Source organism: Hippopotamus amphibius, chromosome 17, assembly GCF_030028045.1.
Source record: "Hippopotamus amphibius kiboko isolate mHipAmp2 chromosome 17, mHipAmp2.hap2, whole genome shotgun sequence".
Classification (NCBI taxonomy): Eukaryota; Metazoa; Chordata; class Mammalia; order Artiodactyla; family Hippopotamidae; genus Hippopotamus; species Hippopotamus amphibius.
In genome coordinates this window covers 35,361,216-35,386,459 of record NC_080202.1, presented here as the reverse complement: position 1 = coordinate 35,386,459, position 25,244 = coordinate 35,361,216, and the positions used below count along the sequence as shown (strand labels likewise).

At 54.9% G+C, this 25,244-nt stretch overlaps 1 protein-coding gene and 1 pseudogene across 10 annotated transcripts in view; both read left to right on the top strand.

Annotated features, from left to right (window-relative positions):
- The first annotated feature begins 2,244 nt into the window (after positions 1-2,244).
- LOC130840682 (60S ribosomal protein L7-like) lies at positions 2,245-3,003 on the top strand (annotated as a pseudogene).
- Positions 3,004-5,328: 2,325 nt separating this feature from the next.
- ABCC3 (ATP binding cassette subfamily C member 3) overlaps positions 5,329-25,244 on the top strand; it is a 42,617-nt gene continuing 22,701 nt past the window's right edge. For all 10 annotated transcript variants that reach the window (XR_009049870.1, XR_009049872.1, XR_009049871.1 and 7 more), the window contains exons 1-11: positions 5,329-5,422; positions 16,470-16,646; positions 17,010-17,135; positions 17,328-17,465; positions 18,276-18,401; positions 18,632-18,693; positions 19,386-19,517; positions 20,744-20,935; positions 24,005-24,182; positions 24,279-24,440; positions 24,927-25,019. Coding sequence is in view for 7 of the 10 variants with exons in the window: in XM_057713947.1 (XP_057569930.1) it covers positions 5,378-5,422; positions 16,470-16,646; positions 17,010-17,135; positions 17,328-17,465; positions 18,276-18,401; positions 18,632-18,693; positions 19,386-19,517; positions 20,744-20,935; positions 24,005-24,182; positions 24,279-24,440; positions 24,927-25,019 (1,431 nt within the window). In the remaining 3 variants the exon portion in view is untranslated. The remainder of the gene's footprint in view (positions 5,423-16,469; positions 16,647-17,009; positions 17,136-17,327; positions 17,466-18,275; positions 18,402-18,631; positions 18,694-19,385; positions 19,518-20,743; positions 20,936-24,004; positions 24,183-24,278; positions 24,441-24,926; positions 25,020-25,244) is intronic.

Sequence of the window (25,244 nt, the reverse complement as noted above, 5' to 3'; positions counted from 1 at the left end):
TCATTTACTTCTTACAACACCCTAGCAAGGGAAGTACCGTTACTGTCATTTTCTCATGAGGCAATGGGTTCAGAAAGGTTAAGTGACTTGCCCAAGATCACACAGCCAGGAAATGGTGGAGCTGAGATTTGACACTTGACCTGGCCAAACTCCAGACCATTGGCGTCACACTACGTCAGCCTCTCTTCCATTGTGGAAGGAATGGGACATGGTGTGAGGAGTCCTGATCACAAAATGACTTGCCAGGGAGGACTTTTCTAAAGCAGTCACATTTGTGTTCCTGAAAATGTACTCCTGAGCTCCCAGTTTGGTGTCCTCAGAGGCTTAGAGGAGCCCACAGCCCTCCACCTGTGTGGACAGAGGCTTGACCACAAGAGAAGGTGTCCCTCAGCTCCAGGTGCTTGGCCAAGAGCTGGCCAAGGCTGACTCTGCAATTACTCAGTTTCCTAGGCACCAGCTTTCCCTGGCATAATGCTGCCCTTGAACCTCAAAGCACCTGCTCCCCCCCCCATCCTCTTCCTGTCCTTTCACATGCCCCACCCAGACCTCTCCCACTTTTCAAACATTTTTGCCTCCATCATCACCCCTAATCCCCACCCATCACAACCCAATGCCCCATGGCAACCTCTCACCTTTCTTTTGGGGTGGGGGGGGCAGGTGGGGGGAGGGCTGGCCACAGCAGTGCAGTGAGGGCATCAAACACCAGGTGGCAGCACAAGGCATCTTCACCTGGTGCCACCCTGGTGCCCCTTCTGTAGAGGGACCTAGCCAGGGAGAGGAGACCAACATGGACGGACACCTTCTACAGACAGGGGCTGTGTGCAGCCCCCATAGCAGAAAACAGGCTTGCAGGGCCCCGTGATGGACTTGTCTGTGCGTGGGGAATCCCAGCCTTTGGGGTGCTGAGCCCATGGTGCCCAGTGATCCCGGCACACAGCCAGTGGACCCAGGACTAATCCAGCACAGTGGTTGCCAGGAGGGGAGTTAACTCTCAAAAGCGAATTTAGTTGTGGGCTGGCGCCCTGCTCTGAGAACACAGCAAGATAGTCAAGGAGGTGGTGGCTCCAGCAAACACCCCCGAGGGAATTCTGCTAAGGACTTTGGAATCCATGTGTCTTAGCACTGGTCCAGGTGTGGAAGCTGCTGACCGTGGCCTATGGAGCTAATTAATTCTTTTTGCTTTGAAAACTCCTGAAGGGGGCACAGCAGCCAGTGCTCTTACGCCTGCCAGATCAGATCAAAGTACAGATTGGGGGTTGGGGGCAGCCTTGCAGGGGCTCCAGGTGGGGACACTGTAGGCCCCACCAGGCTGGGGTCTGGAGGAAAGAGGCCCTGCCCCACGGCATGGGTGGCGAGAGCTGGAGTTTGAGAGCTGAAGGCTGGTTTGGGGGTGCTCTAGGCCTTTAAGGAGCCTTGGGGGTAAAAGGAGCCAGACAGAGAGTGGAGGGGAGAACTAGCAGGCTTTGCTGGGCCACACCCTTCCCCCTGTCCTGTCAGTTCCCACCTGACTCTCCCGTCTGCAGCATTTCCTGTCCCGGGTCTCCCCGACCCCCACGTGCGCTGCTTTCTTCTCTCTGCTGTCATTCCTGCTGGAAACTGTACCTAGCAATTATCTTCTCTTTCCATCTTTGTGCCAGGAGAGTCCCGATGCTGAGGTCCCCTGGGACGCTCACTGGAGGGGAGACACAGCACACTCTGTGCATCCCGCGTGGAGCTGCATCCAACTGAGGAGAGAGGATGGGGCTGGGGCCATTAAAGCTGGCGGAGGCTCAGCCTCTCTCCCTGCTGCTGCCCAACCCACAGGTCTTCATCGCTCCTCTCAGGAGCCTCAAGCTGGAAACATCTTGGTTCTGAAAATTCAAAAGCAGAGTGGACAGTGCCCAGTGCTGGGACTGTACCTAATGCTAGTGGCCTTGCTACTTATGACCTCTTTTAAGGACACAGGATACTTGTTTAGTCAGTCAACAAACATTTCCTAAAGACCAACATTGCCAGGCACTGTCCTGGGTGTGAGGATACTGTGATAAACAAGATTGTCCTCAAGCCGGTCCCTGTCCTTAAGATGGTCACAGTCTTTTGGGGAGATACGCAAGGCAGTCAGTGACAGAGCACAGGCAGGAAGGGCTGTGCAGAGGAAGGGTCCCTAGCCCAGGACTGGGGTGGGGGAGGTGCAAGGAAGGCTTGCGGGAGGGGCGCTTGAGTAAAAGCTTCAAGAATGAGTAGACCTCTTTCCTGCCTGGAACCATGGAGTGTGCAGAAGAGAAGAAAAAGAAGGTTCCTTCAGAAAAAGCAAAAGAATTTCGCAGAGCTTAAGATCAAGTGCCTGAGAAAGAAGCTTGCCCACAAGATGCTTCGAAAGGCAAGGAGGAAGCTTGTCTATGAGAAAGCTAAGCACGATCACAAAGAATCCAGGCAGGTGTACAGAACTGAAATCCAAATGGCTAGGGTGGCAAGAAAAGCTGGCCACTTCTACGTACCTGCGGAACCCAAATTGGCTTTTGTCATCAGGATCAGAGGTATCAGTGGTGTGAGCCCAAAGGTTCGAAAGGCGCTGCAGCTTCCTCGCCTCCGTCACATCTTCAGTGGCACCTTTGTGAAGCTCAACAAGGCTTCAATTAACATGCTGAGAATCGTGGAACCACACATTGCATAGGGGTACCCAAACCTGAAGTCAGTAAATGAATTAACCTACAAGCATGGTTATGGCAAAACCAACAAGAAGCGAATCGCCCTGACAGACGACGTGTTGATTGCTCGGTCTCCAATGGCATCGTCTGCATGGAGGATCATGACGCATGAGATCTGTGCTGTTGGAGAACGTTTCAAAGAAGCAAACAACTTCCGGTGGCCCTTCACATTGTCTTCTCCACGAGGGGGAATGAAGAAAAAGACCACTCATTTTGTAGAAGGTGGAGATGCTGGCAACACGGAAGACCAGATCAACAGGCTTATTAGAAGAATGAACTAAGGTGTCTACCATGATTATTTTTGTAATCTGGTCAGTTAATACATAGTGACTGCTTTCAAATTGAAAAAAAAAAAAAAAAAGAATGAGTAGCGTTTGTCAGGAACCGAAAGGGAGGTGAGGCATAGGGAGGAGAGTACTACGCCAAGCAATCTTGAGAGGGGAGGGCATGAGTGCAGCAGCTAAGGATACAGGAAATGCATCCTGCCCAGAGGATGCATAGAAATAACTCAACATTCAGAAGACATGGTTCTCGTCCTGCCTCTGCAGGTGAGATGACACAGGGCCTCACTTTTCTTGCTCTGGTAAGAATGACCAAAATCATAATGTCCTAGGAATACTGAAGTTGTTATTCAATGGCTGTGTGAAAGGGGCCACATTCCATGAGGGGCCAGGGAGGGCAAACTCCCAATGAATTCCTCAAGAGAGGTGAGATGGAAGAAGGCAAGAATTGCCAGGTATCCCACCACGATCTCGAAGCTTCCCACCCAATGCCACAGGCTTGGGGATGGCTCTCCAGCAGCTAGATGAGAAAGCTGGGGCCACCGGGGATGGTGCTGCAGCCACAATGCTGAGGACAGAACCCAAGCATCCTAGCCCCGACCTAGAGGCAGGGTTGGCAGAGGATCCCCAGCTGCTCCCCATAGAAGCCTAGACCAGCGAGACGGGAAGACACCTTAGCTGGCATCTTGTCCAAGCTGCTCAAGACACCGAGTCCCAGGGACGTCAAGGGGCTTATCACACAGTACACTACAGTATACTAAAGGTTCTGCCCACAGTGTGGAGGGAGGCTGGAGGTGACTCAGTCGATCCCTGCCCTCCGGGACCTCTCAGACAGGCAGAGAAGACAGATTCTTCACGACTAAATATAACCCAAGACACACTGCGACAAGAGTGTGAAAGCTCTCTAGAGTCTGACGGGGCTGGGACACTGGGTCAGTGCAGGGGACGGGGGCAGACAAAGGGCTGAGAGGACTTGGCCAGTGGTGGAGGAGAAGCCCGCATGCACGGCCTGGGCACGGGGGAGTCTTGTCCACCCTGCTCCCACCCCCCAGCTCATGCCGGCCCACATCCCTGTTCTGATCGCCCATGGCTGAAGAGACTTCCTTCGGGTGACTTCCTGCCTGCCCAGAGGGACAGGAGGTGGCTGCTGCTCCTGTGCTCTTTGGCTGGCACCCACCTGCACCTGCTGCTGAGCAGCCAAGCAAGAACACACCTTCTCTTAAGAACAAGTGCAGGGAAGGAATCCCCTGGGCAGGCCGTGAGGACAGGAACAAGGTTGGGAGGCAAGCGCAGGGGAGGAGGTGCCAGGGGAACGCAGGATTCCTTCTCATCCCCGAGGGGTGGTGGACTGGCTTCTGGGATCCCCTTAGGGAAGAGAGGATGGCTGGGGGAGTGAAAAACAGAGGGAGGGAGGATTCCCAGAAAGCCAAGCTGTGGCAAGCAGGAAAAGGAGGCCAAGGACCCCAAAGCCATTTCACAGATGCGGAACATGGAGACGCAGTCTCAGGACGAATGTGCTAAGGTGGGGCCCTTCCTGGGCCTCGCCCGCCCATCCCCCACGCTGACCAGGCTGAAGTGGAGGAAACTAACACATGGTGGATGCCTACTAAAGGCGTCAGGAGATGTGCTTGCTGCTTTACCTACCTTTCCCACTTAATCCTCAGAGTAACCCTGTGACGTGGGTACTGTAATCATCCTTGTTTTACAGACGGGAAAGTGGAGGCAGGAGTGGTGCTGAAGCAGCAGGTGCAAAATCGGGGAGGGCCAGAACCTCAGGCAGGTAGCAGTTTAGGAGAGTCCTGGGAAGCCGCCCTCTGGATGCCCTTGGGACCCCCACTCGTCCCTCTCTCCTTAGGCGTACAGCACACCTGCGCTTTGTGCGCTGGTGTCTGCCAGTTCCCGCACAACCTGTGGAGCAGAGATCGCCTCTGGATTGTCGGGGCGAACCGCTCTTCCCACTTCACAGATGAGGAGACTGACATTCAGAGATAAACGTGACGAGGAGGGAGTCTCGCTAAGTCCCTTTTCATGTCCCTTGACTCCTGGGGACCCCCCCTCTCTGCAGAGTCGAGCGCGGTGGGAGGGGGGGTGTGCCCCTTGGAAACAGACGCTGCTCCAGCCCTATCAGCCTCATCTTTCTGGGGCGTCTCTCCGGCATGGCCCAGTGGCCACCCGAAGGGGTTGTCACTGTGTCAATGGTCGCATACCCCTGTCCCAAAATCCCTCCCGAAGCCGCAGCGCAGTTTCGTGGAGGCGCTGTTGCAATTCGACCCAAAGGGCCTGGGGGAAGGGCTTGGATGGGCGGGCAGAGGCGGGGCGTGGGGCGGAGGCGGATCTGGGAGGGACCTAGGTCTGTCCCGGGCTGATAGGCGACCGTGCTCCTTGTCCTCGCAGCCGTGTGCTGGCCCGATGGACGCTCTGTGTGGCTCCGGGGAGCATGGCTCCAAGTTCTGGGTAAGGAGGTGTCCCGGGACTGAGGGTGCGCACCAGCGAGCACTAGGACAGCCCCGGGGAGGGGGCGATGTGATGCTGGGCGGGGGCCTGTTGGTACTGCCCAGAGCCAGGTCCCTAGTGGCTTCCAGGACCTGCCTGTCCTCCCCAGCCACATGAGAGAGGCTGGGAAAGCCAAGTACTAGGCTCCTCGAGGGCTCGGTGGGTGGCATCCTGAATTCAGAAGGTGCCCTTACCAGCCCGCTGACCACAGTCCCTCCCTGAGGCTGACTGCAGGGTGCAGAAGGGGCATTTCCCCATTACTGGATCCTGATGACCGTTCAGCACCTGCCCCATGGACTAGGACTCGGATGCCCACACCCACACCTGGGCAACCAGGTGTTTTGGGAGGCTGGCTCCACTGGGCTTCCCCCTTGTTAAGTGGTTCCTGCCTTCTTGGGAAGGGTTCCTTCTTTCCTCTGGGCAAGAGCCACCAGAGAGCAGGCGATCCTCACTGCCCCGACCTCAGGAGGGAGAGGCAGACCTCACTCTGGAGGCAGGCCCTTACAGGTACAGGATATCCGGATTTCTTGGTCCCACCCCATCCTTTTACAGGGGGAAAGGGAGGCCTAGAGATTTGCTCCAAGTCAGCCAGTTAGAGGAACACAGAGCTGAGATAAAAAAGGCAGGCCTTCTGATTCACAGGCCAGATCCCTTCCTAAGAAGGGACTCCAGACCCCCAGCTGCTGACTCCAGACCCCCAGCACAGGTCCAGTGCAGTCTATGTAGACAGCCCAAGAGCTATCTCACAGCTTTCAAAACCGCCTCAACAGCAGCTCCCTTGATCACCATTGCAGCTCTGGGAGGCACGTGGCGGTGTGTCTCCATTTTACAGATGAGCTCAGATTCAAGGGGCTTGTCAGTGGTCATCCGGGGGCTGCCCAGCATAGGCTGGTCTCAAATCCTGGGCCTCAGAATCCCAATCTCTGAATCTTTTTTCCCATTTCAAGTATTTGTATATATGTGCTTGGCGTTGCGTGTGTCCAGTGTGTGTTATCCATGGTGGGGGGAGGGAGGGTGGGGGTGCTTGTGTGGGTGTGTGCATGTGTGTGTGTATACAGTCAGGAACCCTACTCTTGGGCTGTGTTTGGGCTGGACTGAGGGGGTTTACATGGGGGTTTTTTTGGGCTGCGTTGAGTCTTCATTGTGGCACGTGGGCTTTTCTCTAGTTGTGGCGAGAGGGGGCTACTCTTCGTTGCGGTGCGCGGGTTTCTCAGTGCAGTAGTTTTCTTGTTGCGGAGCATGGGCTCTAGGTGCGCGGTCTTCAGTAGTTGCAGCACACGGGCTCAGTAGTTGTGGCTCGCAGGCTCTAGAGCGCAGGCTTAGTAGTTGTGATGCTCAGGCTTAGTTGCTCCGCAGCATGTGGGATCTTTCCAGACCAGGGATTGAACCCGTGTCCACTGCATTGGCAGGTGGATTCTTAACCACTGCACCACCAGGGTAGTCCCGGTTACGTGGATTTTTGAAAGATGGGGCAATGAAATACCCCATGGAATGGGGTAAAAATGTATCTTTCAGGATCTCTCTTTTTCTCTGGGTCACTAAATGGTCAATCAGAAATGGTGAAACTTCTCTGTCACTGCCTGACTTGCCACAGGAATTCCATTTGTCATCCAGCCTCTGGTCACTTGTTACTAGAGTCCAGAGGTTGCCCCTTTGGCTCAAGAGTAGACTTCCTCTCACTGCCACTTGAGCCTGGCTGATGTGGCTATGTCATGGTCACGGTGTCTGAGGTGGCCAGGCATAGGACTTGTAAATTAAGGGGGCAGTTGTGATCAATTCCTGGGTGGACAGATAACCCTGAGAACTTAGGACTGTGCAGGGAGAGTCTTCAAGGGACCAAGAGTTGGGCAACTCAGGACTCCTTTCTTGTTCTCAGCTTCGAGGTCCTTTGGCTCTACCCTTCCATGATACTGCGAATCCAAGAGGGTCAGAGCTTGGGCGCTTGGAGCAGCTGGCCCAGCCCCTCATTGCAGAACTGGGGAAACTGAAGGAATGGACTTGTTAAGGTCACAAGACAATCAGCTACAGAGTGCTGGACTGGGAAGCAGGACCCTGAGATATGGTTCCAATTTTGCCATTGCCTACCTATGAACCTTTGGGCTTCTGGACTCCCTGGTCCTTGAACTTCTTGTTGCTCATGAACTGTGTGTATCTCCTCTGAGAACCTCAGGGTCCATGAAAATCAACTCATCTATGTTAGGTCCAAAGGGTGACTCCCTGAGGTTTCTGCATGGATACCTCAAATGACAAGGGAGCGGACTGCTCCTCTTCCCCTCAATGTCTAAACACCTTCCATCTTCCACATTTCGATTTGGCTCCTGAAAGCTGTTCCAGGAGGTACCCAGTGTGGCTGATAACTGGAGGTGGGGTGGGAGAAAGCAGGAAGGTTCCCAGCTCATCCTCTGAGGGTTTGCAGGGCTGAGACAAGGGGAGCAGAGTCTGAGGCCCAGAGGCCGGAGCTATAACTTCAGTTGTAGCTCATTTACTGCAAAGGCCTGGAGTTCAGGACTACTCATTGGTGCTGTGCTGCTTTGCATCTCATTTTCATTGTGTATTATTCAGGTATACTTGTCCCTGAACCTTTTATCTTAGGGGCTTGTGGGTGACCCACCTTGTTGGAAGTAGTTCAGGGCAGCCAGGAAATACCAGAGCTAAGGGTGAAAAGGTGGGGGAGGGGGACATGATTCAGGCCCCTCTGGACCACTTGTTTACTCTACCAAGCCTTTTTGCTAGCTTATCCTCACAGCCTCAGTTTTTCCACCTGTGAGATGGGGAAATAACCCATCTCCTAACCACCGCACAAGACTGCTGTGGAGATCAAATAAGATAGAGAATGTGAAACGATTTGAGAGCTTAAAACTCTCCATTGGTGACAGATTGTGATATTCCTGTGAGGAATAAAGAGAAAGAGAGATGAGGTTAGAAGGAGGTGTTAGGTTTGGGAAGACTTACAAGAAAGGGGCTGGCATGGCTGTAGGGCTATGGGCTCCCATTTCAGCTGTTTTCTGGGGAATTTGTGGCTAAATCCATCCACCTCAGCCCCAGCTAAGTGCGAGGGTAGGAGCCCCAAAGGGACCCCTGGACATGTGCACACACACTGTGTGTTGGGTGAGTGATTCATCCTTTCTTTGACTGTCTCTCTCTTAGGTCTTACCCACTTTGGGGTGGATTACCAACGTCTCTTATCATGTTTGGGAGTTTCCTGTAAATAAATTCCAAGAGAATGAACTGTGACCAAATGGCCCAGGGATCAGGCCAGAGATGCCTCTAGAACAGAGAAGCTGGAAGTGTCCCTTCGCTGTACCATGTTGCCCCCTGCCTGGAGGATTACTCTGTTCTGAGCCATGGAGATAGGGCAGCACCCAGGTGGTAAAGAGAGTGCACAGAGGAAGGGCCTGGGGGCTGTTTGCCCTCTGGAGGTCTTGACCTGTTGGCAGAATTAGCTCTCATCTGATGGCTCCAGGGAGTTCCTGGGAGGGTGATGTGGGCTTAGAAATGCAAAGGTCCTAACCAAGAGAGCTGTCCAAAGGTGGCATCGCCTGCCTCGGAAATCGTGAGCTCCCCATCACTAGACGGTTCAAGCACAGGGTTAGTGGCACTTGGCGGGGATGTTGGAAAGAGGAAGGAGGCAGAGTCTTGCCCTGAAATTCTGCGACCAGCTGGGAAGTGGGAAGATGTGGCCAATAGGAGATTCAGCAGTTCCTCCTCAGATTTCCGGATTTCCCTGGCTCTCTCCCCACTTTCGACGTGGAATTTCCTAGTAGCTGCTCGTGGTGGAGTCCTGTGGCTCTCCCACTGGCCAGGCGCCAGCGCTTTCTCTGTTCCCTTGACGGTTTAGCGACCCTAGGGAGGGGCAGAGCCCTCGTGCCTTGGAGCTTTGTGTGTCTCCTGCTGCTTCAGCTAGTGCCATTCTGTTCCTCACTAGCTGTGTGACTTTGGGCAGACTACTCGCCCTTCGGGTTCCAGCTGGGCCTCGGTGGCCTCTGGGACCTCCTTCAGGTCTAGTGGCCCAGTGCTGATTCTGAGGGGCTGAGCCTCAGGGTGTACGACTAGGGCCCTACGGACTTCAGGGCTTCAAGATGTCAGGGGCTTCCCCGGCCTCCTCCAGGGTCATTGCACAGCCTGAATAAGTGGCCACCGTAACGCATGAATAATAGATGAGACTCTGATTTCAATGTACTTGGACTCTCATGAAGATAATGACCCCCAAAGCTTTGGAGACGCTGGCAGAGGTGGGGCCTCTGTGGTGAGGCAGGTGGGTAGGAGGCAGACACCCCTCGAGCTAATGGACACCAAACCTCACCCCTGCCAAGAACGCAGTCCTCCCTGCCGGGCCAGGAGAAGTAGAAGCCCTTCTCTGCATCCCATCTGGGGCAACAAAGCTGGTGCGGGACCACTTTGGGCCGCTGAGCTTCTGGCTTCTGGTAGAAAGATTTGGTCCCTTGTGGCCCGAGGCTGGCTTCTCCCAAGTTCTGCTGCTCCCCCGCTGCCCCGGACCTGATCTGGAGGGCTGGAGACTTAGCACAGGAAGTGAGTCAAGGAAGTGGCATTTGAGAGGGAACTTTGCCAAGCCGGTCTGCTGGTCCCCTGACCAGGAAATGGTCTTGGAGCATGGGGCCGGCCCAGGGCGGGAGGTCCGAGTGGGGCCTGCCAGCTGACCCGCCCAGAAGGCAGAATCAGAGCACCTGAGTTGTGTCCACCCCTCCCTGTGTGGCTGTCCCCGGGGCCACAGGTGCAGCAGGATCCCTGAGAGAGGGGGTGAGACTTGGATGTGCCACTGCTCTGTGACGGGGCCCCTCCCCTCCCCCACCCAGAGCCGTCCCTGTGTCCAGTGCTGGGTCCAGGTGGTGGTGCTGGGCTGGGAGTGGGTGCTAACAGGGGCCTAATCCTGGGATTGGATTTCTCCTTCTAACTGGGTGTTCAGGTTTCTAGTCCAGTGGCTCCCAGAACGCCAGCTGGTCTGTTACCCTGTGATGGCAGTCCCTTCCCCTCAGCTCTGTGAGAGGAAGCGAAGCAAGGAGGTGACTTGAGGGCAGGATGTATGGCTGAAAGGAGATTTTGGATGTTTCAAGTGATCTGGACGCATGTGTTCTATCCCCAAGGTGGGATGTCATGTTGGAACCCTAACGGGGACTGGGACTCTGGAGCGGCACAGCCTGGGTTCAAGTCCCAGCATCAGCCCATGGGAACGGGGTCCAATCACTTTCCAGCTGTGAGTCTCAGCTGTTGTGAACATCAAGTAACAGTCTTGGAACACAGTGGTGCTCAAATAACCAAAGTTGTTGCTGGCTGGCAAGGCTCATTTCAGAAGCAGACAGCCTGGCCAGGCTGTGGGCCACAGATTGTGCCCCCGTTCCTACCCCCAAGCCCTTCCAAAGGCTGCAGTTCCAGCCAGGGGAAGTGAGCGCGTGTGAACAGGCCCTTGCCCTTTCTGCACCTCCATTTCTGCTGAGATAAATGAACTCGTGAGTTGATCTCTTCTCCCCACGGCACAGGATTAAGGAAGTCATTACTCTTCTCTTGACAGAGGCTATCAACAAGCCTGGGGCTCCGGGGTTGGGAAGTCCTTAAAGGCGTAGTGGGCAGCTGGGGCACAGGGCTCTGTGGTCCTTACTGCCATGTGTCCCTTGCTGGGATGTGCAGGGATTTCAGTCTTGGTGCCCATGAGGGGGCTCCTGCTGTGTGGCCCATTCTGGGTGCCAGAGCTTATCAGCCCCGTCCAACTGTTGAATCACATTATTAAGGGAGCTGTTGTTGCCATGGAAACTGTGTGGGTGGCAGAGGGTGAGGGGCTGTGGGCTCAGGTCCCAGCCCAAATGATGTTCTTCAGAATGGGAATTGGGGGCCAATGGTTTGAGAAGGGCTCACCCATCCTGCCCTGTGGGATTTCAGGAAGTATCATGGGATCCAGGAAGTGCCCTCCACCAGCCCTGTCCTTATGCTTAGCTCTGTTTGGGTCAGAGACCCCTCAGGTGCCTTGGTGTCAAAGAGAGAGCATCCTGTGTTCCTGGGCATACAGCTGCAGAAGTGGGTTGTGGAGGGTGACTTTCATTTATTTGTTCATTCTTTCTTTCTTCTGTTCATGAAATGCATAGGAGCGCCCTCTCTGTGCCAGCGATTGTTCTAGGCAATGAGGAACACGGCGGGCAGGAGAACTAAGAAACCGGTCCTCACGGAACACGTATTCCAGTGGGAGAAGATAGAAAAGTGCGAAGCATAAGACATGACTCAATTATATACTACCCTAGAAAGTGATAAGGGCTCTGGGAAAAATAGGACAGGCCAGAGGGATGGGGATGCAGGAGCAGGATGGGGGTTACAGTTCCAGTTTTAATTAGGAAGGTCAGGGTGGACCTGCAGAAGAAGGTGACATCCAGGCACAAGCTTGCAGGTGACAAGGGCCCGAGGCACATCCCCTCTGCCTTGAGGCAGGTGCAGGCCTGACGTTTGGGGACCACGCAGAGGCCAGGAGGCGGGTGGGGTGAGTGGGGGAGCTGAGGTATGGGGGAGCAGATACTGAGGGTCTCGAGGGCCCCTTGGAGACTTTGACTTTTACCCTAAATGAAATGAGGAGCCCTTGGCAGCTTTTAACCAGAGGAGTGACATGGTGCATCGTTAAGACGTCTGGCTTCGATTTCACGAAGACTTGCCTCCGGCTGCTGTGCTGGAAGGGACTGCTGGGCAAGTGGCAGGAGTGGAAGCAGGGAGCCCAGGGAGGGGGCGATGCCACAATCCACGTGAGACAGTGGGGTGGAGAGAAGCAGCTGGATCCTGGGTATATCAGGGAAATCCAGGCGAAGATGCCTTTTTATAGATTAGAAAGAGTCGAATACAGCCCTTTGACATAGTTCAGCCTAATAAGTTGAAGGCAGAGTGGACAGGATTTGCTAGAAGGTGGGGTGTGGGTTGTGAGAGAAGGAGAAAGAATCGAGGATGCCTCGGAAGAGCCTGGGAGAAGGAAAGTGTTGCCCTGCCTCAGGGTGGGCAGGCTGGAGAAGGGAGGCCAGCGGGAGCTCCGTTCTGGACATGTTGTGTTTGACGTGTCCTGTCCTCCTAGCAAGCAGTCTGAGGTGAATAGTCGCGGGACACAGACAAGCACAGGCACCCACTGTCTCCTGGAGGGCTCCTCCCAGCTGCGACATGCGTATCTGAAGGAAAGGAGCCCAGGACGGATCTCCCTGTGGGTCAAAGCCGTCATCTGATCCTCTCAAGATCTCTTGGTTGTTGTTGCCACAGTGGAAGTTGTTTGTGAAACCAAAACGAGGTCCCAGCAGCCTCTGCTCAGTCACCTGCTTCCTCCAGTGTGGCCCTGTTGGAGTCAAGGTGTTTGCTGTTCATTCTGCCCCCGTGGGCCGCTGGCTGGGATGCTGTCGTTACTCCCATTGCTCATGTGCAGAGACTGAAGTTCAGAGAGATGAAGGCTCCAAAGAGGCAGCCCACTCTGGTCCTCCACATCGGGGTTTGGTTCTCCTCATGGCCACTCCCTGCCTGCCGCAAAGAGCCCTGACCCTGACTCAGTGCACGTGGTGATTCCTGGTTGTGCCTTTGAACTCAGGCTCTTGTCCGCCTACACACACTCTCGCTTGTTAGTCATCGCATAGGCCTTGACTGACAAGGTCCATCTGGGCTGCTTCTCATACCTGGCCCTGTACTGAGAGTTAGAAGGTGTGGGGCAGGAGAGGAGAGGAATAAGAGTAGGACCTAGGGTCTATCCTGAAGGGTTCACGTTGCTGTGGAGAGAGGATGTGTTCACGGGTGCAGGTCCAAGCAGCACAAAGTGGGAGAGACCCCAGCTCGGTGCTACGAGGCCTGGGTGTCTGTCCCACCTCCTGACTGCCAGGTGTCCTTGGACTTGTGGCCAGAGCAGGTGGAGCCTGCTTTTTCCTTTGCAAGCTGGGCCTAATATTGTTCCTCTTCTGTTCTTTGGAATAATGACTACGTAAGTGCCATAATAAAATGCTACTGAAACACAAGGGACCTTGATCGCTCTCAGGTATAGTCACTTACCTGGCTGCCGAGTCCGTAGAAAATAAAGCAAGGAAAATCCCGCTGGAGGCTGGGGCAGCCCGGGAATGTTTTCTGTAGGAGGTGAAGCTCAGGTTGTGCCCAGAGAGGTCGGCAGTTCCCTCCAGGCCCAGAGACCGGATGGTCTGAATTGGGGGTGGCCTTGGGCCCGCTGTCTGGATGGCAACGACGTGGCTGGGATTAATGGGCTTGCTGAGTGGGGTGCGGCTGCCCCTCCACAGTGAAATGGATAAGTACATGGGTCCATTCCTACAATGGACCACGTGCAGAAGTGGGGAGGGAGCATCCCCACTCACACTCCACACCGAGGAGGACACCCCCGAACACAGTGCCCAGTGAGGAAGCCGGACATCAAAGATCCGGGCTGTGTGTTTCCTTTCCAGGAAAGTCCCACACGGGGAAAATCACATGTGGTTGGAACTCAGAACAGCGTCCCCCTGGGATGAGGAGTGGCTGGGAGGGGGCGTGAGAGGCTTCTGGGGGTGAGCAGTGCCCTGTTTCTTGATTCAGGTTCTAGTTACACAGGCGTGTTCAGTATGTGAAATCTCACTGAGGTGTATGTACGGCCGTGTGCACTTTTCTGTAAGTATATTATACTTGGATAAGAAATGTTTTAAAGAAGAAAACAATGTGGGAGAGGGCATCTGCCTCCCCTCCCCCGGGACCGCCTGACCAGGCCTACAGTATAACCCTGCTCTGTGACCCAGTGCCCAGCCTGGGGCCGCATGCCCGGAGCTTAGCAAGGGTCTGCTGGTCCTTAGCTCTCATTGCTTGAGCGACTACTGATTACAGGGCTCTAGGATACGAGATGTACGTGGTACCACCTCTGCCTTCCAGGGTTTGAGTGAAATGCCCCAAAGTAGTGTGTCCCTGGACCTCATGCTCCACAGAGGCAGGTTGGCAGGAAGGGACACTGTTGGGGGCCTTGCAGGCTCTTGTATGATGTGTAAAGTGAAGCTGTCCAGTCGGCAGTTGGATATAGAGTTGGGGACTTGGAGAGTGGTGGGGTAGAGAGATAAACTTGGGCATCACTGGCCTGTAGATGAGACTAGATGAGATTGCCCTGAGGCTGAGTGCAGATGGAAAAGGACATGGAGCAGAGGAAAGGCCTGAGCTCAGGGGCACTCTGATGCCAAGTAGGGGAACCAGCAGAGAGACTTAGAAGGAAAGACCAGGGAGGAAGGGGAAGACCAGGAGCGTGTGGGCAAAGATCTGGGCTCATAGAGCATGGAAGGGAAGAGACTCGAATCCCCTGGAAATTGCTTGGGAAGAGGTGGGGGCCTGGGCTAGACTGACAGCTGAGGGGCCGGGTGGGAGGGGCCCAGTGGGAGATGTTATCATCCCAGTGTTACCCCTGAAGAAACTAAGGCTCAGAGAGGTGAAGGTCAAGCATCTTGCCTAAGGTCACACAGTTTGAAAGGGGTAGAGCCAATGGTAGTAAACTTCACAGTGAACAATATTTACATAGTCAAAAAAAGTGTGAACTCTGAATATTTATTTAACAAAAGCCTGTGATGTTTCTACACTGGAAGGTTGAGGGAGTTCAAGTGGAGAGAATGTAAGAGAGGTACAGCCTCACCTTCCAGAACAAAAGAAAATAGCGATTATCAAATAGTGGTAGGTCATGTAATACTAGTAAAAGCAAATTGCTTAAAAACATGGAAGTAGCTACCAGAACAAAGTTAACATATTTGAACAGATTTACCCCTGGAAAACGGAACTAGGGATGGGGAGTGATGAGGCAGGGTACCATTTTCTTTTTCACAGTTAGACTTTTAAAATAATGTGTATGCTATAACTTTGACAAAAATAAAAATGATAATTATTTAAACTGGCAATTAAAAGGTAGGGTGTTCTATCCTCTGGTATTAAGAGTTGTCTCTAAGTGAATGGGATTGTGGGTGAGGTGTTTTGTTTGTTTGTTTCTCTTTTAGTTGTTTATGTTTTATGAGCTTTCTGTAAAGAATGTCTGATACTTTGCAAGAGGAAAAAAAAGATTAGTTCACTGGTGGCCTTGGGAGAAACAATCTTAGTAAAATATGTGTTTGAATGTGTTCCCCCATCTCTTTCCAAAAAGTTCTTAGATGCAAAGCTAAAAGGGTGTCTTGTGTGGACTCAGTGGTTCCTCAGGACACGAGACTTTCAGTGCTAGAACCGGGACAGTCCTATGCGAACTGGGATGATCAGTCACCCCAGCTTTGTTTACAAGCTCTCTCCACATCCCTTTGCTCCTTTGAGTTCACACCCACCCAGAGAGGCAGGTGGGGCAGGGAATGGGCTTCCCCATTTTAAAGGAGAGGCGGGCTTCCTAGGTGGTGCAGTGGTTGAGAATCCGCCTGTCAATGCAGAGGACACAGGTTCGATCCCTGCTCCAGGAAGATCCCACATGCCATGGAGCAACTAAGCCTGTGCGCCAAAAAAATAATAAGTAAGTAAAGGAGAGGCAACTACAGCTCAGAGAGGCTCCCTATCCCTTCCTGAAAGAGGCTTAGAGAGGAAGTGGGCTCTTCAACCATGTGCACATATTGCTTTGATAAAATAAATTTTTTTTTAAAAAAAGAGTGGCAACCAAAGAATGACAGAAAGCAGATCAGTGGTTGCCTGGGAGGGATGGGCTGCAGGAGGACACAAAGGAACTCGTGCAATGGTGGACTATTCTATATCGTTACTGTGGAGCGGTTTTGCAGGTGTGTGCAACTGGCACTCATTGGACTGTGCACTTTAAAGGGGTGCAGTTTACTGTGATTAAATGATACGTCAGTTAGAGAGAGAATAAGAGGAAATTAGGAAATGGAGTGCCCTCAGCCTCCTGGGAGAGCTCACACTTGGGACAACTCCTGCTGGTTTGCACACTTAGACTTTCACTTTCACACACCTTCTGAGCCCTAGAGGGCACGGAGCAGCTCTTTGGCCGAGCGCCCTGCCTGGAGCGTGAGCCCGGGGCTGCACAAGGCTGCCCCTGAATTCTTCTCTTTGTCCCCAGGACTCCAATCTCTCCGTGCACACAGACAACCCGGACTTCACTCCCTGCTTCCAGAACTCCCTGCTGGCCTGGGTGCCCTGCATCTACCTGTGGGCTGCCCTGCCCTGCTACCTGTTCTACCTGCGGCGCCACCACCAAGGCTACATTGTGCTCTCTCACCTCTCCAGGCTCAAGACGGTCAGGGGCTCAGGGCTCTCTTTTGGGTGGGACTGGGACCTGGGAGATTCTCCTTTCAATGAGTCCCTTCTCCCACCCTCGGTGACTGGATTGGGTTCGGCAGCCTCACCTGCCCTGTGCTCAGAGCCATGGCAGCCTGCCAGGTGGGTCTGCAGCCCACTGAGATAATCTCTGCTTGGGGAAGTGCAGTCAAGTTCTCCAGCAATGCTCTCCTCACCCCGGAGAAGCTTCTGGCCAGTGCCCAGCCCAGCCCCTGGGGGCAAGTCTGGGCAGGTCTGTTGGTTTCAGGAGCAAAGGCCCCTCCCCAGTGGGGACCATCCCTTTCTTTGGGGATGGAGGCTCCAACATGTGCCCTGTTCGTAGGCCTTGGGCGTCCTGCTGTGGTGCGTCTCCTGGACTGACCTCTTCTACTCCTTCCATGGGCTGGTCCACGGCTGGGCCACCGCCCCCATCTTCTTTGTCACCCCCTTGGTGGTGGGGGTCACCATGGTCAGTGTGGGACCAGGGAATCTGGGTGGGGGAGGGTCTCCAGTGGGCTGTGGGATTGTGATGGGGGAACCATGGGCTCTGAAGAGGAGGCTGGTCGTCTTAGGAGTGGGCAACCGCAGAAATAACTGGGCACGTGGTGCGGGGAGGAATGGAGGCGGGTCCAGATGTGTGTGCTCTGGCCTCCCTGCACAGCTGCTGGCCACCCTGCTGATCCAGTATGAGCGGCTGCAGGGCGTCCGTTCCTCGGGGGTCCTCATCGCCTTCTGGTTCCTGTGTGTGGTCTGTGGCATCGTCCCCTTTCGTTCCAAGATCCTTTCAGCTTTGGCACAGGTAAGGGGAAGAGAAGAACCTGCCGGGTCCAGCACCGTCTGGGGATTGACCCCAGAGCTCAAGGTCACTGCTGGGTCCCAGCCTCCTCCCCTCTGCCCCTCCCTCTCTCCCAGGACCTCCTCTGCTGTTCAGTCCCTTTTGTGTCATTGTCTACTTGTATCTCTGCTGAGAAGCAGACTGGTGAGCAGCGTGAGGACCAGTGTAAGCCAGGGGAATGCAGCAAGATGCAGCCATTGCTGGCTGTTCGCGGGAGTGTAGCCGCCACCACCGAGTGCAGTGGCTGTGCACTGAGAGCGTTCTGACTTCCCTGCAATCCCATTGTCTTGTTCTCCCCTTTTTGCCCACCTCCCTGGGGTCCTGGTTTCCTCTTGATCTTCAGTGGTGGGCAGGGGTGTAGGAACACTGGAGATCAATCCAGTGTCTCCCCATTTCTCCACCTCAAGAGGAGGCATTCAGGTGTGCTCATGAGAGCACGGGCTGGGGACGATCCACTTTGTCTGTGTGATCTTGGGCAAATTTCGGAGCCACATGGAGCCTCGTTTCCTCAGTTGCAAACTGAGTATCATAAGATTTCCTATCTGGTAAGGAGCATTAGACAGAGTGGTGCCAATGAGCAGGGCAAGTCTCCACGGAACCGTGGACCCCAATGACCTTTCCCATCTCTCAGAACCCTCTTGGTGGGGGACCCAGGTGCCCCCCAGCTTCTGACGTCTACCATAGAGGGGTCTGGTGCCCCAAAGGACTCCTTGGGACAAGGACTGCAGGCCTGGGGCCCCTCAAGCTCTGATGCTGCTCCCCTCTTTCCCCCAGGGCAAGATCTCAGACCCCTTCCGCTTTACCACCTTCTACATCTACTTTGCCCTGGTGCTCTCCGCCCTCATCCTCTCCTGCTTCAAGGAGAAGCCACCGTTTTTCTCCCCCAAGAATATCGACCCTGTGAGTTTTCATGGAGGTGGGTGGCATTGGGGGTTCCACAGCCCACTCCTCAGACCAGCCTCTGCCAGCATCCCCCATCCCTTGCGGCTCATTCTGTCTTCGTGTCACCTCCACAGTGTGCAAATTGGGGCTTGGAGCAGGAAGGAACGAGGCACTCTCCTCCCTCTGCTCCGCCTTGAGAGGGTGGTGTGCACTCCTGATTTCCTCTACCCCATTCTTGCACCTTCTAGAACCCCTGCCCAGAGGCTGGAGCTGGCTTCCTCTCCCGCTTATCTTTCTGGTGGTTTACAAAGTGAGTTGGCTCTTCCCCAAGCCTGGGGGCCTGGGAGGCAGAGTGGGGATGGATAGCTGGGGGATGAGAAAGAGGAAGGGGAGCAGGCCAGGAGTTCAGGGGCCTGGGGAGCCGTGAACCCCAGGGGGCATGGGGCAGGCGAGGGTGGGGAGACCTGTCTGTTTGGGCCGGGGGCTGAGCACAGAGGCTGGGCTGGCCCGGTTTTGATCCCAGGGCACAGGCCTGTGTCTAGCAGGCTGTGGGGACAGGCCCAGGGTCCTAGAGAGAGACCATAATTAGTTCCCGGCTATTTTGTCAGGGATAAGCTTGCCGCTGTCATTTCCTTGTCTCCTTGCAGCTAGAGCAGGAGAATTGTGTCTGTGACCTGGGCAACAGCTTATTAACTGTTGCACTGAGGAGGGAGGCTCCTGGGGCTGGGGCTCCATCCATTGGGCCTTGTTATCTCCCAGGGCCCCAGCCAGCATGGATTGCGTTACTGGGACCGAGGAATCAATGGAGCGTTTGGGGAGGAGGGAGAAAGGGCTGGAAGTAGGAACTTGGGGTGGGAGGCGGTGACCCCCAGCCTGCTCACTGTGAAGTTAAAGGAAAGACTTTCCTCGGCCACAGCTCCCTAGGGACATCCTCCCCTCTGGAGACCCTTGTCCCCAGGCTGCTAAACTCTGACCCAGTGTGGTGCTGCCTGCCCGTTCCAGGTTGGCCATCCTCGGATACAGGCGGCCCCTGGAGGAGCAGGACCTCTGGTCCCTGAACAAGGAGGACTGCTCCCAGATGGTGATGCAGAGGCTACTGGAGGAGTGGAAGAAGCAGCAAGAGCAGGCAGCGCGGTGAGGGCCCCTCCCCCGTCCTCGCGCCCCTCTGCCCCAGCCCCTTCACGTAGCCCAGGCCTCCTGCGGGCGAGGCTAGTAGACCTGGGAAACCACGTGGATGGGGGTGGGGAGAAGAGCAGGTGCAGGTGGTGCGGGGCGGGGCAGCTTAGGCCTGGGTCAGCCCTCCCGACTCTACTGATGCTGGAGAATGGCTGCCGCTTTTGTAGCACTTACTCTGTCCCAGGCATAGGAAGCATAACGCAGTTGATCTGCGACAGCCCTACTGTGCAGGTTCTCTTGTCTTCGTGTTACAGATGAGGTCACCGAGACACAGAGGTTGATGATGCACCCAAGGTCCCCTCGTTAGTGGTGGCAGAGCCAGAATCCACACCCAGCTGTCTGGCCCCACTGCACTCACCACTGCCCTGCCCTGCCTGACTTGAAGGGTGGATTCCAGGGACTTCCCTCAGGAGGGGAAGGGACCAGGGGAGGAAGGTTGAGGCCAGTGCCCCCTCTCAGTCCTGCCTCCTGCATGGAGGTAGGGCTGGAGACCCTTTGGCCAAGGGCCTGCCCACTGGCAGCCTCCTGCCCAGGACCGAGGAGCCTGTCTTGGGCCAACTACCCAGCCAAGAAAGATGAGACTCTGAGTCTGCCTCATCACCCCCGTGCCCCCCAGGACGAAACCCTCTTGCTTCCTCCCAACCTGGGGCCCAGAGGTGCCGTGCTGGCTCCACCTGAGCCCTTGATGGCCTGGCTGTGCAGGAGCCAGGACCTTGGACTTGCTCAGCTGTGTCTTGGGTTCACGGCTTGGAGCCTCGAAGACTTAATGGCCCCCAGTCTGCCTGCTACACCCTCTCTCTGTCCCTCCCCCCACCTCCACCCCCGCCCTGCTCAGCTCCCCAGTGACTAGGCCGCTAGCCAGCCCTGCCCTTGTCTCCCTTCTTGTCCGCATCCTCCTTGGAGCCTGCCCTGGAGAGGCATAGAGAGGGCCAGAGGCTGGGAATTGCTGGGTGTATAGTCCTTGGGGAAAAGTTAAGACACCCCTTCATATACCCTCTAGCACCTGAAGACAGAGTCACTTGGGGATTCTTAGCTGGAAAGTCACATTGCCCATCCTCCTCCCAGTTGTGAGAGCCAAGAAAGCAGCTCCCCCTCCTACCTGCTCCTCACCAGCCTTGGTGGCCCTTGGTTTCAAGGAACCCATGTGCCCATTTCTACCCGCTCCTCCTTCCTCCCCGGACCAGATACCAGGCTGCGGAGCGTCCTGAAAAGAGACTGTCCAGCGAGGGTGAGGTGCTGCTGGGCAGCCGGGCCCGGACCCGGGAGCCCTCCTTCCTACGGGCCCTGATGGCCACCTTCAACTCCAGCTTCCTCCTCAGCATGTGCTTCAAGCTGATTCAGGACCTGCTGTCTTTCATCAACCCACAGCTGCTCAGGTCTGTCCACGCTCCCTCCCATGCAGCCCTTCCCAGGGCAAAGGGCCGGCTGGCTGGCTTCGAGGGCAGCATGTAGAGAAAAGAGCCCCAGACCAGGAACTGAAGGGGCTGTCCCCACTTTCTGTGTGACCTTTGGCAAGTGGCAGGGCCTCTGCACTTCATTTCCCCATTCACATCCAACTTATCTGGGCCAAGTACAGCTGCCAGGTCCTCTGATGTGTACGCTAACAAACATTCTCTCTTTAAATCCTCCCCACAATCCTACAGAGAGGTGCCCTTTTCCCATTTTACAAATACGGAAGCAGAAAAATGAAAAGCAACAAACAACCAAGGAAGTAGGAACTCAGAGAGGTGAAGTGATTTGGCCAAGGGCACGTGGCTGGTAAAGATGGATTTGAGTCCAGGGCTCTGAACTCCAGCTTCGGTGCTCTTTCCAGATGATGGGCTCTGCCATCTGTCACATGAGTGGCTTGGGCTGGAAGGGGTTCTCAAGTGAGGGGATGGGAAGGAGCTAACAGCTGAGCCCTCCATCCCTTACCTCCATTCGTGTATGTGTGCATTCATTCATTCAGTGAACATTTATTGAGTCCCCAGGGTCCCAGAATGGTGCCAGACACTAGATAGACAGAGGTACATAAGATATGGCCTTAGAGTCTTGTGGGAGAAACCAATGTGTAAATCTATTAAAGCACAAAGTGGGCGGAGGTGTACTTAGGTGTCTGAAAAACCCCCAGAGGGGGAAGGAAGCCAGCCTGGGAAGGGGCAGGGTACACTTGCCAGCCAGGGAGGTTGTCAGGTTTGGGAGCACAGGCAATTAGCTAACTAGGTGAGGAAGGAGGGGAAGGTGCGAAGTCATAAAGGCCTGAAACAGCATGACTCAGGAACTTCAGGGACTTGTGAATCCTTGGGGGAGGGTGACCAGAGGGAGGGCAGAACAACAAAGGGAGAGAGGGAGAGCTAAGGAAATCCTTGCAAGAGTTTAAGCCAGGGAGGGGCATCTGGTTTGCCTTACAGAAGGATCCCTGGCTGGTAGGGTGGGGGATGTAGGGCAGGGCGGCCAGATGGAATTGGGCCAACCAGGTCCAAGGAAAGTCCAGGTCAGGAATGAGATAGGTTTCAGGAGCTACTGTCTGGAAATGGGTGTTTGCCAGGGAGAGGGAGGGGACAAATGTGACCTGGGTTCTGGCTTGGGTAGCTGGAGGATGATGGATCTTTTGCTTAGATGGTGAAGTCAGCAGGAAGAGAGACCTGGGCACCAGGCAAGGTGGTGAGTTGCCTCTTGGCCATTTCGGGCCTGTGGTGCTGGTGGCCCTCAAGGAGAGATTCCCAGCTCGTTGGAGATCACATTTTCAGAGCCATCGGGTGGAAGCCCAGGGTCCCACATCTGTGGCTAACATCTCCCAGAGAGCCCACGCAGAGGCCCCAGACAGAGCTCTAGGGTATTCTGACCGGTATGGGTGAGCAGAAGACTAGCTTGGAGGGGCTAGAGTTTGGAAAAGAACTCAGATTGTGGAGCAGGGCACAGAGAACACTTCCGGGAGAAGCCGTGGCCTCCAGTGAAGCAAGTTGACCAGTAAAATAGAGCCTGAGGAAGGTAACATGCAGTTTGTTGGTGACTTTGCCAAGAACAGAGGCTGAGACAGAAGGGAAGGGCCTGAGAACAGGGTGTCTGCAGTGGAGACGGGGCCAATGAAGGTCTAGAAACTTCCTATAAAGGTTTTTAGTTTCCTAAGGTAACAGAGTACCACAAACTGGGCGTTTGAAAACACAAAGATATTCTTTTACAGTTCTGGAAGCCAGAGGTCTGAAATGAAAGTGTTGGTGGGTCAGTTCCTTCTAGAAGCTCTGAGTGGGAATCTGTTCCATGCCCCCCAGCTTCTGGTGGTGCTGGCAGTCCTTGGCATGCCTAGGCTTGGAGACTCATCGCCCCAATCTCTGCCTCCATCTTTGCGTGACATCCTCCTGTGTGTGCGTGTGTGTCTCTGTGCGCATACCTCCCTCTCTTTTCTCATAAAGATGCCAGTCACTGGATTAGGGGCCACTCTACTCCAATACGACCTTCTCTTAACTTTATTACATCTGCAAAGACCCCGGTTCCAAATAAGGTCATATTCACAGGTGCAGGGGTTAGGACTTGAACATGGCTTTGGGGGGTTACACCCAACCCACAGCAGAAGAGGCCTGACCGTGACTGTGGAGATAGCTCCATGGGTCAAGGCGAGGTTTGTCCTAACATGGAAGAGACGTGGTCATGTCAGTTGGCCAAGGCAGAGAGCTGCCAGTGGAGAGGAGAATACTGAAGATGAAGAGAAAGGGGGCCAGCAATGAAGTGTGTTCCTGAGGAGGCGGGTGAGATCCGGGGCTTGGGGGGCATGGGGTGGGGAGCGAGATCCGGTGTGGAAAGTTGGAAGGATGCCTCCTGTCCTGAAGCAGGACCAAAGGAAGAAGGCAAGTGTTTGCAGGGAAGTTTGTAGTTGGCAGGGAGTTCTCAATGGGAAGCTATAAGTGGGCAGCTGCTGACAGAGGTGGGCAGTGAGGACAGGTCAGAAGGTAAGAGGTGAAGAGGACTGAGGGAGAGGAAGTGGATTAGGGCCTGGAGAAGGTCACTGGGCAGCATTGGAGTCCGCTGATATTAAAGAGGATGGATTTGAGGGGCAAGAGTCTGTGTGATCACGTGGTGGACTTCAGAGCCCTCAGCAGCCCAGGAGAAGGTGCAGGAGAGTCTCGTCAATAGACATGTTGCATTGCTTCCTGCCACGTGGTCCAAGGAGGCAAGAAAGGCAGGCTGGTGAGACAGGTGGCCAGAGAGTGATAAAGGGGTGGGGGGTGGGGGGGCATGGTCGATAGGAAAGGAGATGGAGGCGGAAAGGAGGAAGGATGGAGGGTCTTGAGGCAGCTCTGGGCTGAGTCCCCCTGGTCTGGGTGGGGGATGTGGAGGGCCAGCAGCCTCCAGCTGAGAGGTTTCAGAGGCAGGCACAGAGGGGAGGCTGAGGGGAAAGGGGAGGGCAGCAGTAGAGGGAGCAGCCTGGGGGAACCATCCCCCCTCATGCCTCTCCCCTCCCCTTGCAGCATCCTCATCCGATTTATCTCAAACCCTACGGCCCCCAGCTGGTGGGGCTTCCTGGTAGCCGTTCTGATGTTCGTGTGCTCCGTCATCCAGACTCTGATCTTACACCAATATTTTCACTGCATCTTTGTGATGGGGTTGAGGTTCCGCACAGGGATCATAGGTGTCATCTATAGGAAGGTCAGCTGGAGCAGGGCAGGGGGAGCTGGGGAGGCCAGCCCTGGGGATCCTGGAGAGACTGGAGGGCCCAGTCATCACCCTGCTGTCCACCTGCAGGCTCTGGTCATCACCAATTCTGTCAAACGTGAGTCCACTGTGGGAGAAATTGTCAACCTCATGTCAGTGGACGCCCAGCGCTTCATGGATGTGGTCCCTTTCATCAACCTGCTGTGGTCAGCACCCCTGCAGATCATCCTGGCAGTGTACTTCCTCTGGCAGGTGACTCTTACACACTGACCCCTGCCCTCTTGCTCTGACCTTCTCCTTGCTTCAGATGGAAGAAGAGAGGGTTATTCTGGGTCAGCAGAGGGGGTGGTGGACAGGACTGTGAGGATGCTGGTGTCTGCCATCAAGTCTTTCCCTCACAGAACCCGGGGGAGGGAAGAGGGACTTGGAGGCAAGGTGGGTGTGACTCTGGCTGTCGTTGCCTATCTGTGTGTATGTGCCTTCCTGTGTGTCTGGACACCCTTCTACATCTGCCTGTTTGTCACTGTCTGTTGTCATTATCTGATGGTTGGCTGTTTGCTAATGTTGTCATTTGGGCTCTATCTGTGTCTGCTGTCCATCTGTTTGTCTGACCACCATCTTTTGCTTCCTGTTCTTCCCTGTATTTCAGGTCAGTAGGCCTCTGTCTGTTGGGTTGTGTCTCTGTACTCTGGTGATCTGTCTGTCTGTCTGTCTAATCTATCCATCGTGCCTCCTCAGAACCTGGGTCCCTCTGTCCTGGCTGGAGTCGCTCTCATGGTCTTGCTGATCCCGCTCAATGGCGCCGTGGCCGTGAAGATGCGTGCGTTCCAGGTGGGTGCTAGCAGACTGCGCTGCTCCTGCCTGGAGCCCTGGCCGGGTGCCTGGTGGAGGGCAGTCCCTCACCTGGGCCTCATCAACAACCTTGCTTACTGAGTGCGGATGGCTCCCGGCCCCTTCCACAGACCTTAGCTTACTCTAGCCTCACAACCCTGAGAAGGTTTGAGAAATGTTCTCATTTTGCAGCTGAGGAACCAAGGCCCAGAGAGATTACAGCAA